Below are 19,204 nucleotides of genomic sequence, written 5' to 3'. Positions count from 1 at the left end.
CATGCTTGACAAATCTCCTAGAATTTTTTGAGGATGTAACTAGTAGAGTGGACAATGGAGAATCAGTGGATGTGGTGTATTTGGACTTCCAAAGGCTTTTGACAAGGTCCCACACAAGAGATTAGTTTGCAAAATTAAAGCACATAGTATTGGGGGGTAATGTACTGGCGTGGATAGAGAACTGGTTGGCAGACAGGAAGCAGAGAGTCAGAATAAACGGGTCATTTTCAGAATGGCAGGCAGTGACCAGTGGGGTGCCGCAGGGTTCAGTGCTGGGACCCCAGCTATTTACAATATACATTAATGATTTAGATGAAGGAATTGAATGTAACATCTCCAATTTTTCAGATGACACTAAGCTGGGTGGTGGTGTGAGCTGTGAGGAGGATGCTAAGAGGCTGCAGGGTGACTTGGACAGGTTAGGTGAGTGGGCAAATGCATGGCAGATGCAGTATAATGTGGATAAATGTGAGGTTATCTACTTTGGTGGCAAAAACACGAAGGCAGAATATTATCTGAATGGTGACAGATTAGGAAAAGGGGAGGTGCAACGAGACCTGGGTGTCATGGTACATCAGTCATTGAAGTTTGGCATGCAGGTACAGCAGGCAGTGAAGGTGGAAAATGGCATGTTGGCCTTCATAGCTAGGGGATTTGAGTATAGGAGCAGGGAGGTCTTACTGCAGTTGTACAGAACCTTGAGGCCACATCTGGAATATTGTGTTCCGTTTTAGTCTCCTAATCTGAGGAAGAATGTTCTTGCTATTGAGGGAGTGCAGCGAAGGTTCACCAGATTGATTCCCGGGATGGCAGGACTGACATGTGAGGAGAGACTGGATCAACTGGGCTTGTATCCACCGGAGTTTAGAAGAATGAGAGGGGATCTCAGAAACATTTTAAATTCTGACGGGATTGGACAGGTTAGAGGCAAGAAGAATGCTCCCGTTGCTGGGGAGTTCCAGAACCAGGGGTCACAGTCTAAGAATAAGAGGTAAGCCATTTAGGACCGAGATGAGGAGAAACTTTTTCACTCAGAGTGGTTAACCTGTGAAATTCTCCACCACAGAAAGTTGTTGAGGCCAGTTCGTTAGATATATTCAAAAGGGAGTTAGATATGGCCCTTACGGCCAAAGGGATCAAGGGATATGGAGAGAAAGCAGGAAAGGGGTACTGAGGTTGAATGATCAGCTATGATCTTATTGAATGGCGGTGCAGGCTCGAAGAACCGAATGGCCTGCTCCTGCACCTAATTTCTATGTTTCTATATATGATTATAAATAGACAATTAAGTGAGATCTGCACAAATGAATGTATTTACATATATAGTTAACACTTGGTAGCCTTTTATTACTCATCAATTTTTCACCTCCCCTCCTTTCCTGAAGTCGCTAACTCCTTGTACAAGCAATTACCCCAACGACCAGTATTCATGTGTGAGCCTTGACAGTGAGTGGTGTTGGGCTATTCAATTACACAAGGCATCTATAGAAGCAGACTTTCAGCGAGAGGCACACTGTAGTACTCAGAAGGTGGAATCCTGGTTGACCTTCCTCTCAACTCTGGGGAGCAAAACCTCGGCCAAGTTAAAATGGAACCATGCCACAGACCAAATCTGGTATCTTATGGCTCAGCTACACAATGAATGGCCCACGGCGCCCTTGGACGTATTCATTCTAATGCAATTATCTCACAAATGTCTTTTTTTTTTAAAACTAATACATGTAGCATTTTCTAGCGTGTTTTAAGGCACAAGGCTTCACATTCCTCCTGGGTATCAAACCGATTCTCGTTTCCTCCACATCCACCGTACCAGAATTGCATGCAATCTTGCAGCAATTGATCAAAGTACCATTTTACTTTATAATCCTGGCAGGTCCCTCCATCCTGATTGAGCACACACACATCTGGAAGAGAACAAAAAATAAATGAATAGGTTTTGTTGTGTCAGTGATTGTTTAAAGTTTTTATGGAGTCCCAGAATACTTCTGGGAAGCAATGGAAAAATACATCAAATTGGACAGAAGTTCTGTTTAGTTTGGTTGAAAGAACTGGCATTTATATTGCATCTTTCATGACCCTCAGGACGTCCCTAATCATTTTACAGCAAATGGCAACTTTTTTGAAATGTAGTCACTGTTGTAATGTAGGAAACGTGATAGCCAATTTGCACATAGTAAGCTGCTGCAAGCAGCAATGAAATAATGACCAGATAATCTGTTTTAGGTATTGCTTGAGGGATAAACATTGGCCAGGACACCAGGGAAAACTCCCCTGCTCTTCTTCAAAATAGCACCATGGGATCTTCTGCATCCACCTGAGGGGACAGATGGGGCCTGTTTATCATCTCATTCAATAGATGTCTCCTCCGACACTGCAACACTCCCTCAGTATTGGATATTGTTCTGAAATCTCTAGAATGGGTCTTGAACCCACGACCTTCTGACTCAGAGGGTGAAGTAAATGTGTATTTACAAATCAAGTCTGATTTTAGTCAGAGCATCCACAAGGCAACTGTTGAAGGAAACCCTGCAAAGGGAAATAAATAGCAGTACAATGAGAGTTGCTAAGACCTTCTTTGTGAGGGACATTTCCCGATACGTTAGACAACAAATATAAACAACAGCTCCCAATGGCGTGAAGCCCCGTTGTTGGTCCTCGAGTTTGGCCAGCTCACCCACTCGTACGTACATGCAACGTGTTTTCAGCATTGTTGACCCCGCAACATTGGGAAGAATCCATGACCAAACTGGCAACGCTGTAAGCATTACTTTGCAGTAATTGTAACATTCACATAAGTGAAGCTGCTTCAATTTCGTGTTTCCAATTTCAGAACTGTGCGTACACAATGGATTTAAACTGGGGGGAAAAAAACTGTATAGAAATGTCCTATTACGCCTACCATAGTCTGTATCTGTAATTCTCACGGCTATTGTTTCCCCTGTGAATTCTGCCTCCTCTTCAAATCCTTTCTCCTCTACCAATTCTTCCTCCTCTTCAAATTCTTCCGTTTCTGGTTCCTTTGTATTTACTCTGTAAAGGAGCACAAATTAAAAAATCTGCCTATAATTCAATGAAAAATATTAAACATATATTAAAAAAATAATCAGATGTGTCTCTAAAAAGGCACTGCCTTTGAAAACATACATTCTTTCTGAAGGTTGAGGTGATGTTTCTAGCCTAGATTTATATAATTCAGCTCTCTGACATTCCCTCTGTAAAGCTGGATGTGGGTAACTGTTGATTCCAACTGTAAAAAATAAATTCGCATTAAAATACTGTCCAACACACTACACACTTCAAAGTTGCCAATAATTATTTGCTGTGTGCATTAAAAATGAAGCCACCAGTAATAATTTTACAAATTCATTAACATTCATTCACTAACTTATTTCTTGGTTTCGCATGTCACCAATAAAAATAAATTCTAGTGAGTTTTTGAAACATTCTTTAAGCATTACATGTATTGATGAATATATTTATTGGTGACCTTTTGAAAAAACCTGCTAATACTAACAGATTTCACGCAATAGTCTTCAGAAGAGAATAATCGAGTCATGATAATGCCGCATTAAAAAAAAATCTTGCTTCCCCTTTTAATGACTGGCGGTGATGCTGGGAGACAACTTTGTTCCCACTCATATTCTTTCAATGTGTAAGTGTCCACGCATGGGCCTTTAAGGCATAGTGAACATTTTTATCACCCACAGCTGCAGCAAAGGAAAGGATAGAAAGACCACCCAAGAAGAAAGAAACAGGGCATGGTTTAAAGTTTTAGAGCAAAACGTTATACTCTCCCCACCAATTATCATCAAAACACCTAGCTGGATATAGATCTGCCTTGAAAGAAAGTACTTGCACATATATGGCACCTTTCACAACCTCAGGATGTCTCAAAATGCTTTACAACTAAAGTCTTCTGAAGTGACTTACTGTCCTACTGTGGGAAATGCCAATTTGCACACAGCAAGGTCCCACAAACAGTAAGGTAATAATGACCAGATAATCTGTTTTAGTAATGTTGGTTGAGGGATAAATATTGGACAGGACTCCGGGGAGAACTCTCCTGCTCTCCTTTGAAAAAATGCATGGGATATTTTATGTCCATCTGAGAGGATGCTTTAAACGCTTATCCGAAAGGCACCTCCGACAGTGCAGCATTCCTTCAGTGTACTGGAGTGTCAGCCTGGATTACGTGCTGAAGTCTCGGAATGGGACTTAAACTCACGACCTTTTGACTCAGAGGCGAGTGTGCTACCACTGACACAAGGAAGTCAGTACAATGATGGGTCTCCTCAGCCCTTTTAACAGATAGTACCTACCATGGCATTAAAGGGAAGGGAAGTCTGAAACCTGCAGTACCAGCAGGTTGAAACATAACAAAAAGCCACAATCATAATGATCTGTGAAGCGCTTTGGGACATCCTGAGGTCTTGGAAGGTGCTACATAAATGCAAGTCTTTCTTTTTGATCTAGCTTATGAAAGAACACCAATCACTGGGAAACATTCTCTCTGTAAAGAATATACATGCAGTAATATTTCTCATAGTTTTACTTTGAAATCAAGCATAACTTACGTGTGAGACTTTTCAGAAAGGCCCGTGCAAACCTTTGGGCATATGTCATTTCAGGATCCAGCAGTCGACCAAGGTGAATCAAGTGATGGTCATAAGGAAAACTGACAAGTTCCTCCAGGTCTGTTCTGACAGCACCCTTCCCAAGGAAGAAAGTAAAGATCGAGAAACCTTTACACCTAGCTTGTAGCGACACAGCCCTTAACTTGTGTATGTCAAAGGCACTTGTTTCTCCTGCAAGTATTAGAAAGATCACCTTATAGCGTCGCGGATTTGGGGCACTTGCGAAAACATTATTCAAGGTCCATTCGATTGCATGGCCAGCCCGAGAAGAACCTTCTAACTTATTAAACGAATTCTCAATGTATCTCTTCATCATTGTTTTGCTGCCATAGCTCAAGAACCCAAACTCCAGGTTGACTGGCTTGTGACCAGAGCTGGGTTGGTACCCAGCTGGTGAATGTTGCACCAGGGCTACCCTGGCACGATTATCAAGGGTCCTTGGGTTTCTAGAGATGATAAACACATCAAGCATTGAGCTGAGGAAGTCCTTTATTCTTTCAAAGTCAACGATTCTAAGATTGCGTGAGCCATCAACAACAAAAGCAATGTCCATGCTGATTGGGATTGGAGCTAACGAGATGACTTGTTGACACTGGACATTTGGTGCACACATATCTGTGAAGAAAGATTAAAGCCTAATGTTTAAATCCTGTGATGTAAACTATTGTTTTCAAGAAATCCTTCATGGAACATGCATCCTTAATTTCATGTCTATTGTTTCATTTGCACTATACAAAGCAACAGTACTTCATGAAGCACTTTTTGCTCCCAATTCTGATTTATGTTATCATTAAGTGACTATAATTAAAAGTCATACCAAAACAGAAAGTACATAATTGGACTTTGCGTAACTGTTCCCGTGCTTCTTGATGCTGTCTTGACAACACAACCACTCGAAACATTTTCGTATCATCAATCTTTTTCAGAGGAAAAGGAAAAAAATTAAAATTTCAGAAACCAAGGTTTGTTAATAGATTTTAAAATGCTGTGAGCATTAGTAGAGTGATTACCTCCTAGAGATTCAGCTAGTTAGATTGTAGGCCATACTGACCATCCAATGGGTCAAGTAATCTAATCGGCCAAGAGAGGGAAGGGGGAGACACTTGTTTTCCCTTCTTAAACAGTACAGGCAGAAATGACTCGTCAGGAACAATGGCCCAGAAATTGCGGTCGGATGCCTCCAACCTGAAAAATTTCTACGAACTTACCTGGTGGTTCCGGAGGTTCGGAAACTTGCGGTCCTGGGCCTCTACATGTAGGCCTGCTTAGAGGCCAATGTATCCCAGGAACTTAAGCACTTCAAACGCATCCCTGGGATCATGTGGGCCGGCCCAACCAATGAAAGTAGGGCGATATCCATTCATACTTAGTGAGTTCAATTTGTACGGAGCTGCCATAAATATGAATGGGAATATCCCCAAAAATACACAAACACGTTAAATAAATTTGAAAAACATTTTACATATTTAACATTTATTAAATTAAATTTAATTAAATATTTTATACCAAAATGTATTTTTTTGATTTTTTTTTAGTATGTTTCAAAGAGCTAAAAATAACCTTACCTTAATGGACAGGGTTTTTAATATATAAATAAGTGATAACATTTAATTTTTCTATTTTTTTAAAACTCTTACGCTGGTAAAAGCAGACCTTCTGCCTACTTTTACCAGGCATAAGAATTTCAAGGGCATTCGCCAGGCAGACGTTGGGCAAATAGCCCAACTCTCCGCCCGCGGAGGCCCTTTTCCTCCAGATGCATGTGATCTGTCAAGAAGATTCTTGACAGATTGCAAGATCAGGGTTTAGGCCATGCACTGCGTAGAGGCTGCGATTTCAGGGCCATTATTGCATAGGTGCACAATGTTCTATCAAATTCCTCTCTCTACTATTTTTACGGGGGGGGGGGGGGGGGTTAATATGTTTATTTTCCCATATCCATGGAAATTCTGGTGCCATTTCTGTACAGCACTCCATTCTATGGACTGGTGTCAAACTTGTACCTGTGATATAAAAATAAATGCTTATATTTGTATACCACTTTTCATGACCTCAGGACATCCCAAAGCATTTTAAAGCTAATGAAGTAATTCTGAAGTGTAGTCACTATTGTAATGTAGGAAACACAGAAGCCAATGTGCACACAGCAAGCTCACACAAACAGCAATGAGATAAATGATCAGGTAATTTTTTTTAATTGTTTTGTTGGGAGATAAATATTGTCCAGGGCACCAGGAGAATTCCTCTCCTCTTTTTCAAATAATGTCACAGGATCCTTTACATCTATCTGAGAGGGCCTTGGTTTAACATTTCACCCACTGGACAGCACCTCTGACATTATAGCACTCCCTCAGTACTGGACTGAAGTGTGAGCCTATTGCTGATGTCCTTTAGCATAGGATCTACTTAAAACTATTTTAGTCAGCATTATCAGACCATTTAATTTGAAACCACATTATGCAGTGGTCACAGTCCTGCCCAGTCATGAGTAAAAGACATATATGAAAGCACAAGTTGAATACAGCCCACTTCAACTTATTTGTCAAAAAGAAAATCTGTGTTCCCTCCATTACATAAGAATTAGGAGCAGGAGTCAGCCATTTGGCCCCTTGAGCCAGCTCCACCATTCAATATCATGGCAGATCTGAGCTTGGCCTCAACTCCACTTCCCTACCTGTTCCCCATAACCCTTGACTCCCTTATCATTCAAAAATCTGTCTATCTCCACCTTAAATATATTGAATGACCCAGCCACCACAGCTCTCTGGAGTAGAGAATTCCAAAGATTCACAACTCTTGAGAGAAGAAATTCCTCCTCATTTCCATTTTAAATGGGCGGCCCCTTATTCTGAAACTATGCCCCTAGTTCTTGGTTCCCCTAAGAGGGGAAACATTCTCTCTGTATCTACTCTGTCAAGATCCCAAATGACTTTCTTTTCACCTCCATTTGTCTTCCTTGATGTTTATTCCTCAGTTGCTCTTTGCATTAAGAAATTCTCACCAACACCAGAATTACCCTCCACCAGGCTGAACCTATTCCCATTGACCTGGTTCATCTTCAGAAACTGCTCTGGCTTTTAGTTTCTCAATACAGTTTAATATCTTGTATTCCTCTATCAAGTCCTTCCTCAGTCACCTTCATTCAAGGCTAAAGAGCCCCCATCTTTCTCATCATTCCTCATATCTCAATCCCTCGCTGCTGGGTAAAACTCATGGTTGTTCGCTGCACTGCCTTCAGGGCTTGAACATATCCCTGTATCTTGGTTGACCAGAACTGGATGCAGTTACTCAAAGTACGACCATGGTATGAGACAGTTTTAGCATGACCTCCATTTAGTCTTATGTTCAGCAGCCTGTGTACTAACCTGCACCAAGTCAAGATCACCCATCACCCATGTGCTTTCTGACTTACATTGGCTCTCAGTTAAACAGCATCTCGATTTCAAAATTCTCAACCTTATTTACAAATCACTCCATGGACTTGCCCCTCCCTATCTCTATAACCTTTTTCAGCCTCACAATCCCACAAGTTGTATGCGCTCCTCAAATTCTGGCCTCTTGATCATCACTCATTGCTCAACCATCGGTGGATGTGCCTTCAGCTGCCTGGGCTCCAAGCTCTGGAACTCCTTCCCTAAACCTCCACACCTCTCTACCTCTCCTCTTTTAAGACGCTCATTAAAACCTACCTCTTTTGATCATCTGCCTTAATTTCTTCTGCGGCTCGGTGTCAAATTTATCGGTTTGTCTGGAACACTGTTGTGAAGCACCTTGGGACAGTCACTCAACCAGAAAACACCAGGACTGGTTTGATGAGAATGATCAGGAGATCCAAGAGCTAATAGATCGCAAGTGCAGAGCATTCCTGAGCCTCAAGCAACAAACCAACTCGGGAGTGTTGCGTCTCTGCACCTTGTTACAAACTCATACGAGGCATGGATATATCAGACACGGTCACTCTGTGACCTTCACTTTATTCCCAGGACTAAAGAGTGCTGATCCTGGGTGGGACCTCCCCTTTTATACCTGGAAGCCCAGGTGAGGAGCTCACTCCCTGTGGTCAGGGTGTGCATTACAAGGGTACAGGTACAGTATGCATGAGTTACAGTTACATACTTATAGTCATTGCAAGATGGTGAAATACATTACATCACCTCCCCCCTTAGGTCTTTTAGTTTCAGAGGTTAAGTCTATCGGGTGGCTCTGGTGGCTGAGCCTCAGCATGCGTCGTGGTCACTTGAGGTGATTCCGGCCTGTCCGGGTTGGCTGCAGGGACTGTGCATGCTGAGGGCTGTCTCTGTTGCTCGTGCGCTGGCAGTGGTGTGGGTGCTATCTCATCATGCTCTTCTTCCGGTTCCTCCGTGTCTGCACTGAACCTTGTCTTTACTTGGTTCAAGTGTTTGCGGCATATCTGCCCATTGTTTAGTCTGACCACCATGATCCTGTTTCCTTCTTTGCCAATTATGGTGCCCTCAAGCCATTTGGGTCCCAAAGCATGGTTAAGAACAAATACCAGGTCATCTTTTTCTATAAATCTCCCCCTTGAGCCTCGATCATGGAGCACGGTTTGAGACTGGCGCTTGCCCTCAACAATGTCTGCCAGGGCTGGGTGAATAAGGGACAAGCATCTTGAGTGTGCGTTTCATGAGGAGTTCCGTGAGCGAGTGCAGCCCGGACCTGTAGGCCAGCTGGAGGCGCGATAGGCGGTACTGAAGGGAGGGTCCTTGGATGCGTAGCATGCCCTGCTTTATGACTTGGACTGCCCGTTCCACCTGGCCATTGGAGGTCGGCTTGAATGGCGCTGTCCGGACGTGCTTGATCCCATTGCCCGACATAAACTCCTGAAATTCATGGCTGGTAAAACACGGGCCATTATCACTGACCAGGATGTCCGGCAAGCCGTGGGTCGCGAAAACCACACGCAGACTCGCCACAGTGATGGATGTCGTGCACGAGTTCAATATGATGCACTCGATCCACTTCGAGTATACATCGACAACGATCAGGAAAATTTTTCCCATGAATGGGCCCACATAGTCCACTTGAATACGTGACCATGGCCTGGTGGGCCAGGGCCACGGGCTGAGTGGGGCCTCCCTGGGGGCATTGCCCAGCTGGGCACACGTCGTGCACCTGCGAACCTAGTGTTCCAGTCTGAGTCAATCCCCGGCCACCACACGTGTGACTGGGCAATGGCCTTCATTAACACGATGCCAGGGTGCTCGCTGTAGAGTTCCCTGATGAACGCTTCCCTTCCTTTCTGGGGCATGACTACCCGGCTGCCCCATAACAGACAGTCGACTTGGACGGAGAGTTCATCCATCCGTCTCTGAAATGGCCTGATTTCCTCGGGGCACGCCCTGTGTGCAGGCGCCCAGTCCCCAGTCAGGACACATTTCTTTATCACGGATAGGAGGGGGTCCCTGTTGGTCCAGAGTTTGATCTGGCGGGCTGTGATGGGGGAGTCCGCAGTGTCAAAAGCCTCAACGGCCATGACCATCTCGGTGCTCTGCTCCGATGCCCCCTCGGTGGTGGTCAATGGGAGCCTGCTGAGCGCGTCAGCACCATTTTCGGTGCCTGGCCGGTGCCGTATGGTGTAGTCATACACAGCCAGCGTGAGGGCTCATCGCTGTATGCGAGCTGACGCATTAGCGTTTACAGCCGTGCTGGCAGACAACAGGGATGTTAACGGCTTGTGGTCTGTCTCTAGCTTGAACCGTCTACCGAAAAGATACTGGTGCATCTTTTTCACACCGTACACACACGCGAGTGCCTCCTTCTCGACCATGCCGTATCCACGCTCTGCCTGGGAGAGCGACCTGGAGGCATAAGCCACCGGTTGGAGTCGGCCGTCATCAGTACCCTGCTGTAAAACACACCCAACCCTGTAGGATGACGCATCGTATGTTAAAACTAGTTTTTTTTACAGGGGTCATACAAAGTCAACAGTTTGTTGGAACACAGCAGGTTCCTCGCCTTATTGAAAAAGCCCGTTCTTGACAATACCCCCAAAACCATTCACAACCTTTACGGAGGAGCATGTGTAACGGCTCCAACAATGTGCTTAAGTTCGACAGGAAGTTCTCAAAATGGTTCAAAAGTCCCAGAAATGATCACAACTCCGACGTGTTGCCAGGCCTGGGCGCCTGGCGAATCGCCTCAGTTTTTGATTCTGTGGGCCGGATCCCATCTGCGGCAACCCTCCTGCCCAGGAACTCGACCTCTGGGGCCAAAAACATGCACTTGGCCTTTTTCAGCCACAGACCTACCCGTTCCAATTGGCGTAGCACCTGCTCCAGGTTGCGAGGTGCTCCTCAGTGTCTCGACCCATTATAAGGATGTCGTCTTGGAACATGATCATTCTAGGGATGGACTTAAGCAAGCTTTCCATGTTTCGCTGAAAGATAGCCACTGCCGAACGAATGCCAAACGGGCACCTATTGTAAACAAATAATCCTTTGTATGTCGTGATGGTGATCAGAAACTTGGATTCTTCAGCCAGTCCTGAGTCATGTAGGCCGAAGTGAAGTCCAGCTTCGTGAACAGCTTTCCACCTGCCAGCGTGGCAAAAAGGTCCTCCGCTCTCAGGAGCGGGTATTGGTCTTGCAGCGACACTCGGTTGATGGTGGCTTTGTAGTCGCCACAAATCCTGACCGAGCCATCTGCTTTGAGCAAAATTATGCCCTCTCTGAGCAGCCTGTCCAGTTCACTTTCAATTTTTTCATGCATCACGTACAGCACCGCTCTGGCTTTGTGGTGCACTGGTCTGGCGTCTGGAGTGATGTTTATCACTACTTTGGTGCCCTTGAACGTTCCGACACCGGGTTGAAAGAGTGACTCGAATTTTTGCAATACCTGCGAGCATGAACTTCGCTCCGCGGATGAAATAGCGTGCACATCCCCTCATTTCCAATTCATCTCAGCTAGCCAACTCCTCCCCAAGAACGTGGGGCCATTTCCCGGAACAATCCAAAATGGTAGCCGGTTCTGTGATCCATTATGTGTTACCACCAACTTTGCACTGCCCAGCACTGGAATGATCTCTTTGGTGTACGTACGTAGCTGCGTATCAAAGTATTCCAATTTGGGCCTGCTAGCTCTGTGTGGCTATAGTCTCTCAAATTGTTGGGTGCTCATGAGTGACTGACTAGCTCCCGTATCCAGCTCCATGTGCACAGGAATGCCATTCAGTAAGACTTTCATCATCATGGGTGGCGTTTTGGTGTATGGACGTCAGCCACATGAACTCTCTGAACTTCAGCATCCATGGTTGTTCCCCAGGCCTCATCCTGTATTGCAGACCCCTCGTCTGGTTCCTCTGTCTCAAAGACTAGCCTTGCTACTGCCTTTTTGCACATCCTGGCCAGGTGTCCCTTGACATTACAAATTCTACAGGTGTAAAGTTGGAACCTGCAGATTTTTGCAGTGTGTCTGCTCCCACATCTCCAACATGAGCTGAGATTGCTGTTAACAAAAGGACTATTCCCAGGCATTCCTCTCTGATGGCCCTTTTGGCTGTTTCTAAGCACTCTGATGGGGGGTGTTAATTGTCCCATCAAATGATGTATTGTTCCTCGTGATGGCGTGAATTGCCGATCCCCTTTCCATTGTCCCTGTTGCCAGGAGCTTGTTGCTACCTGGGTGGTGTCGAATTGCCCTTGCCGGCCTGTCTGGGCAGTGTCAAATTGCCTTTGCCTGCCTGTGCGGTTCTGTGTCACTTTTATAACATTGATTCGCTGGTTTAACGCAACTGTAAAACCAGGGCTGTGTGCGTAGATTAGCTTGGTTTCCTCTTCCCCTTCCATAAAGGTCTGAGCTATCAACGCCGCCCCTTCTAAAGTCAGGTCCTTGGTCTTTATGAGCTTCCTGAAAATGCCGGCATGATTAATTCACTCGATGAAATAGTCCCTTAACATCTCCCCCCTGCAGGCATTGGAGAACTTAGAGACTGGCCAAATTCTGCAGTTCCGCCTCGAAGTCAGAGATGTTTTGACCCTCCCGACGCCGGAGAGAGTAGAACCTGTGCCAGGCCATGTGTACGCTACTTGCCGGCGTGAGATGCTCACTGATTAGCTGGCTGAACTCTTCGAAGGACTTGTCTGCTGGCTTTTGGGATGCGAGCAGGTCTTTCATTAGCGCATATGTCTGTGGACCACAGCTTGTCAGTAGATGCGCCCTCCGCTTGTCAGCCGCTGTCGCTCCCAGCCAGTCCTTTGTGACAAAGCTCTGCTGGAGTCCTTCCACAAAGTCGGCCCAGTCCTCACCCACACAGTAGCGTTCCTCTGTGCTGCCGGTGGCCATCCTCGTGGTTCGGTGATTTCCGTTTCTCGTCGCCAGATGTAGTGTCTCTGCACCTTGTTACAAACTCACACAAGGCATGGATATATCAGACACAGTCACTCTGTGACCTTCACTTTATTCCCAGGACTAAAGAGTGCTGATCCTGGGTGGGACCTCCCCTTTTATACCTGGAAGCCCAGGTGAGGAGCTCACTCCCTGTGGTCAGGGTGTGCATTACAAGGGTACAGGTACAGTATGCATGAGTTACAGTTACATACTTATAGTCATTGCAAGATGGTGAAATACATGAAAGGGAGCAGCAAAGCAACATTACAGACGGCTCAAGGCTGAGGTCCAACAAAAAACCCAGGACCTAAAGAATAGGTGGTGGATGGAGAAAGCACAGGAGATACAACAACTGGCCGACAGCCATGATATGCAAGGATTCTTCATCGCAGTCAAGGCCACCTACGGTCCAAACAACCAAGGCCCCATTCCACTGCTGGCCAAGAACGTGGAAACATTCATCAAGGACACCGAGGCAGTCAGGGCCCGCTGGAAGGAGCACTTCGAATCAATCGAGACTCTGTCTTTGACTCGAGTGTTCTCGACTCCATCCCGCAGCATGCGACCCGCCACCACCACAGCGAAACCCCAATGTTGCACGAGGCAGGAAAAGCCATAAGACAGCTCAAGAACTACAAGGCTACGGGAGCGGATGGAATCTCTGCTGAGGCGCTAAAGTATGACGGAGAGGCACTGTTGGCGTGGATACATGACCTCATCTCTCTCATCTGGAGGGAGGAGAGCATGCCGGGAGATCTCAGCGATGCAGTGATCATGACCATCTTTTAAAAAAAGGGAGACAAGTCCGACTGCAGCAATTACAGGGGACTCTCCCTATCAGGCACTGGGAAAGTTGTCGCTAGAGTTCTCCTCAACCATCTTCTCCCTGTGGCCGAGGAGTCCCTCCCACAGTCACAGTGCAGATTTCGCCCCCTACAGGGCACAATGGACATGATCTTTGCAGCGCGACAGCTGCAGGAAAAATGCAGGGAGCAGCGCCAGTCCTTATACATGGCCTTTTTCGACCTTACAAAGGCCTTTGATACTGTCAACCGTGAGGATCTATGGAGCGTCCTCCTCCGTTTCGGAGGCCCCCAAAAGTTTGTCAACATCCTTCGCCTGCTCCTTGATGACATGCAGGTCGTGATCCTTACCAACGGATCCATTACAGACCCAATCCACGTCCGGACCGGGGTCAAACAGGGCTGCATCATTGCTCACACCCTCTTCTCAATCTTCCTCGCTGCCATGCTCCACCTCACAGTCAACAAGCTCTCCATTGGAGTGGAACTAAATTACAGAACCGGTGGGAAGCTTTTTAACCTTCACCGACTCCAGGCCAGGTCCAAGATCATCCCAATCTCTGTCATTGACCTACAGTACGCAGACGACGCCTGCATTTGCGCACAGAGGCTGAACTCCAGGATATAGTCGACGTATTTACTGAGGCATATAAAAGCATGGGTCTTATGCTAAACATCCGTAAGACAAAGGTCCTCCACCAGCCTGTCGGCCACCTGAGGAAAAGGGTGTTCGAAGACAAGGCCCTCAAATCTACCACCAAGCTCATGGTCTACAGGGCTGTAGTAATCCCCGCCCTCCTGTATGGCTCAGAGGCACGGACCATGTACTGTAGGCACCTCAAGTCACAGGAGATACATCACCAACGATGTCTCTGCAAGATCCTACAAATCCCCTGGGAGGACAGGCGCACCGATATCAGTGAGCTCGTTCAGGCTAACATCCCCAGCATTGAAGCACTGACCACACTCGATCAGCTCTGCTGGGCAAGCCACATAGTCCGCATGCCAAACATGAGACTCCCAAAGCAAGTGCTCTCTGCGGAGCTCCTTCACGGCAAACGAGCTAAAGGTGGGCAGCGGAAACACTACAAAGACACCCTCAAAGCCTCCCTGAGAAAGTGCGACATCCCCACTGACACCTGGGAGTCCCTGGCCAAAGACCGCCCTGAGTGGAGAAAGTGCATTCGGGAGGGCGCTGAGCACTTCGAGTCTCAATGCTGAGAGCCTGCAGAAACCAGTTCCACTCACCCCTTCCCTCAACAACTATCTGTCCCACCTGTGACAGAGTCTATGGCTCTCGTATTGGACTGTTCAGCCACCAACTCATTTCAGGAGTGGAAGAAAGTCTTCCTCGATTCCGAGGGACTGCCTATGACGATGAAGCGCCTTGGGACGTTTTACAACGTTAAAGGCGCTATATCAATAAAAGTTATTATTATTACTGCACTAATCCGGCAATGTAATGTTTTGTTCACCAGATTGGCTCAGTTTGTAGCACATTTGCCTCAGAATAAGAGTCTGAATTGAAGCCCCACTGCAGGACTTCAGTGAAAAATTTTGGCTGATACTCCAAGGCAGTACTTAGGGAATTCTGAACAACACTTTTTCATCAACCAACACCACCAAAAACAGGTTATCTGGTCATTCCTACAGAACAAGAGTCATTGCACTCAATAATTAGCACGCGCCACATCCCATTCACTCATCACGCCTGTGCTCGCTTACCTTCACTGGCTCCCGATCCAGCAACACCTCGATTTTAAAATTCTCATCCTCATGTTCAAATCCCTTCATGGTCTTGCTTCTCTCTAGCTCTGTAACTTCCTCCAGCTCTACAACCCTTCAAGAATTCTGCATTCTTCCAACCTTTTATTTGCCCGACCATTGGTGTCTGTGCTTTCAACTGACTAGGCCCTAAGCTCTGGAATTCCCTCCCTATTGCTCTCCAACCCCCTCTCCTCCTTTAAAATGCTTCTTAAAACCTACCACTTTGACCAAGCTTTCAGTTACCTTTCCTAATGTTTCCTTCTTTGGCTTGATGCCAATTTTTGTCTGATAACGCTCCAGTGAAGCGCTTTGGGATATTTTATTACATTAATGGCACCATACACATTCAAGTCTGTAATTCTGTGAAATTCTCTCAGACATTTCTGAGAGATGCAATAAGGCATTTGTTTTCTGCCTCTCATACTTGTAGCAACTCCTTCTGTAAGCTGCTGCCTTTTTCCCCTGACTCCATCTCATTCTCTATTTTAGTAGGGATCTCAGCACCAATCCCTAAGGTACTCTAAAAGAAAACTGTTTGCATTGATATAACTCCTGTTACATCTTCGAGACGCCCCAAAGCACTGCACAGCCAATGAAATCCAGTCACTATTGTTTAGTTGGCAAAGCTAGCAGCCAATTTGTGCACAAGGAAAGTTGTTAGTCAGGACAACTCTTCTTTGATTAGTACCATAGATTCCTTTACATCCTCCTGAGCAAATGGGGCCTCAGTTTAATGTCTCATCCAAAATAAATACATCTGACAAAGCAGCACTCCCTCTGTAATGCACTGAACTATCAGTTGCTCAATACTACCTGCCAGTCTGACGACACTCCACAATAAGTACCTGCTGCCTTCTTTAGCACTGAATCAACTTTTTCCTGCATGTCAGGATTCTCTCCCTCCCTGCTAGGTTGCTCTGTGTTGTCAGCAACCCAAACTGTACAGTGTGGCACAGCTTTAGATGGGCCCTTCACCCCATTATTAACAATGGATCTGCTCCAGGACAAAGTTGGGCTCCTCCCCTTCAATTACAGCACAGAATGGTTCAGCAGGGTGACAGAATCATGTAAGAAAATTGACGACATTGAATAACAATTTTTTTTAAAGCCATGTATGTTTTTTTTCCGTACATGTACTCTTGCTTGGTGGTCCTTTCCCTTTAAGTGTACTCTTTCCATTTCAATGCCAAACAATATTAAAATACTAGTCCATCTCCTGTGACATTGTATGTGGGAAGACGAGCAAGTGTAGTCGTCAGGTTAAGTGGGGGATAATTAAATGGAATACTAAGCAGGTCAGCCAGCAACTGTGGAGAGAAACAGAGTCAGATGAAAAGGCATTGACCTGAAACGCTAGCTTTGTTTCTCTCTCCATAGATGCTCCCAGACCTGTATTTCAAGCATTTTCTGTTTTTATTTCAGATTTCCATCTTTTGAATAATTAAATGGGATTCAGACTCCATTTCAAAGTCATGGGGGGAATTTAACATGGAGCAGTGCTTGGGATTGGGTGAGTGTGTGGGATTTGGGCGTGGGCGTGGATTTGGGCGTGGGATTGGGTGGGGGTTTGGGATTGGGTGTGAGCGTGGGATTGGGCAAAAATCCAAGCACGTCAGGACACCGGCTCCAACCCATCGGCTTTCACTATTTAAGTGCAGCAGGTTATGCTGCTTGCGAGCAACCCCCTTGGGAGAGGTGGAGTGTCAACTTCAATATGTTAATCGTTCAATTAGAATGATATTAATGTGGGTTTTAAGAACATAAGAAATAGGAGCAGAAGTAGGCCAAACGGCCCCTTGAGCCTGCTCCGCCATTCAATAAGATCATGGCTGATTTGATCATGGACTCAGCTCCACTTCCCTGCCCGCTCCCCATAACCCCTTATCCCCTTACCGTTTAAGAAACTGTCTATTTCTGTCTTAAATTTATTCAATGACCCAGCTTCCACAGCTCTCTCACAACCCTCAGAAGAAATTTCTCCTCATCTCAGTTTTAAATGGTTTTGCACTTTAACTTTGGGTACATGGGTTTCCTGGAGCTCGCCAGTGAAAGCAAGGTGAAAACACAGCGGCATTTGAAGGGCTGTAGCCATGGCAGAGAAATCTGCTAATAAGTACTAAGTACCCACAGCTGCATTCTTACCTGCTTATGTGAGAGGGTTTGTTCACAGTACTTATGCGGCGAGGTTATTTTACACACTTTTTTTATTTGTTCCTGGGATGTGGGTGTCGTTGGCAAGGCCAGTGTTTATTGCCCATCCCTAATTACCCTTGGGAAGGTGGTGGTGTCCGAATGCTGAAGGTACTCCCATAGTGCTGAGGGAAATTCCAGGATTTTCAACCAGTAACGATGAAGGAAGGGCGATATACTTGCAAGTCAGGATGGTGCATAACTTGGAGGGGAACATGTCGGTGATGGTGTTCCCATGCACCTGCTGCCCTTGTCCTTCTAGTAGATGTCGCGGGTTTGGGAGTTGCTGCCGAAAAGGAATTGGCGAGTTCTGGTACAGTTCTGGTCTCCTTACCGAAGGAAAGAGATGCTTGCCTTAGAGGGAGTGCAACGAAGGTTCACTAGACTGGTTCCTGGGATGAGGGGATTGCCATATGAGGAGAGAGAGAGTAGACTAGGCCTATATTCCCTAGAGTTTAAAAGAATGAGAGGTGATCTAATTGAAACATATAACATCCTTAAGGGGTTTGACAGGGTTAATACTGTGAAAATGTTTCCCCTGGCTGAGGAATCTATAACATGGGATCACAGTCTCAGAATGAGGGGTCAGCCATTTAGGACTGAGAAGAGAAAAAATGTCTTCACTCAAAGGGTTGTGAATTTTTGGAATTCTCTGCCCCAGACAGCTGTGGATGCTCAGTCGCTGAGTATATTCAAGGCAGAGGTCGATAATTTTGGGGGAATTAAGGGAAATGGGGATAGTGCGGGGAAAATGGAGTTCAGGTAGAAGATCGGCCATGATTTTGTTGATGGCGGAGCAGGCTCAAAGGGCCAAATGGCCTACTCCAGCTCCTAGTTCTTATGAGTTGCTACAGTGCATCTTGTAGATGGTTACACACTGCAGCCACAGTGCGCCGGTGGTAGAGGGAGTGAATGTTTGAGGTGGTGGCCAATCAAGCAGGCTGCTTTGCTTTGGATGGTGTCAAGTTACTTAAGTGTTGTTGGAGCTGCATTCATCCAGGCAAGCGGCAAGTATTCCATCACATTCCTGACTCGTGCCTTGTAGATGGTGGAAAGGCTTTGGGGAGTCAGAAGGGGAGACATTCGCTGCAAAGTACCCAGCTCTTGTAGCCACAGTATTTATGTGGCTGATCCAGTTAAGTTTCTGGTCAATGGTGACCCCCAGGATGTTGATGGTAGGGGATTTGGCGATAGTAATACCGTTGAATGTCAAGGGATGATGGTTAGACTCTCACTTGTTGGAGATAGTCAATGCCTGGCACTTGTATGGTGCGAAAGTTACTTGCCACTTATCAACCCAAGCCTGAATATCTTCTAGGTCTTGTTGCATAAAGGCTTGGAATGCTTCATTATCTGAGGAGTTGCGAATGGAACTGAACACTATGCAATCATCAGTTAACATCCCCACTTCTGACCTAATGATGGAGGGAAGGTCATTGATGGAACAGCTGAAGATGGTTGAGC

General features: G+C 45.9%; 1 protein-coding gene across 1 annotated transcript in view; it reads right to left on the bottom strand.

Annotated features, from left to right (window-relative positions):
- Positions 1-1,321: 1,321 nt before the first annotated feature.
- LOC139264063 (collagen alpha-6(VI) chain-like) overlaps positions 1,322-19,204 on the bottom strand; it is a 151,635-nt gene continuing 133,752 nt past the window's right edge. Inside the window, exons 35-39 of the mRNA XM_070880161.1 lie at positions 5,452-5,551; positions 4,575-5,249; positions 3,145-3,247; positions 2,900-3,030; positions 1,322-1,904 (exon numbers count right to left, since the gene is read on the bottom strand). Coding sequence (XP_070736262.1) covers positions 1,732-1,904; positions 2,900-3,030; positions 3,145-3,247; positions 4,575-5,249; positions 5,452-5,551 — 1,182 coding nt within the window. The 3' untranslated portion in view covers positions 1,322-1,731. The remainder of the gene's footprint in view (positions 1,905-2,899; positions 3,031-3,144; positions 3,248-4,574; positions 5,250-5,451; positions 5,552-19,204) is intronic.

This window comes from Pristiophorus japonicus, chromosome 5 (assembly GCF_044704955.1).
Source record: "Pristiophorus japonicus isolate sPriJap1 chromosome 5, sPriJap1.hap1, whole genome shotgun sequence".
NCBI lineage: Eukaryota > Metazoa > Chordata > Chondrichthyes > Pristiophoridae > Pristiophorus > Pristiophorus japonicus.
This window is presented reverse-complemented; position numbering and strand designations above follow the sequence as displayed.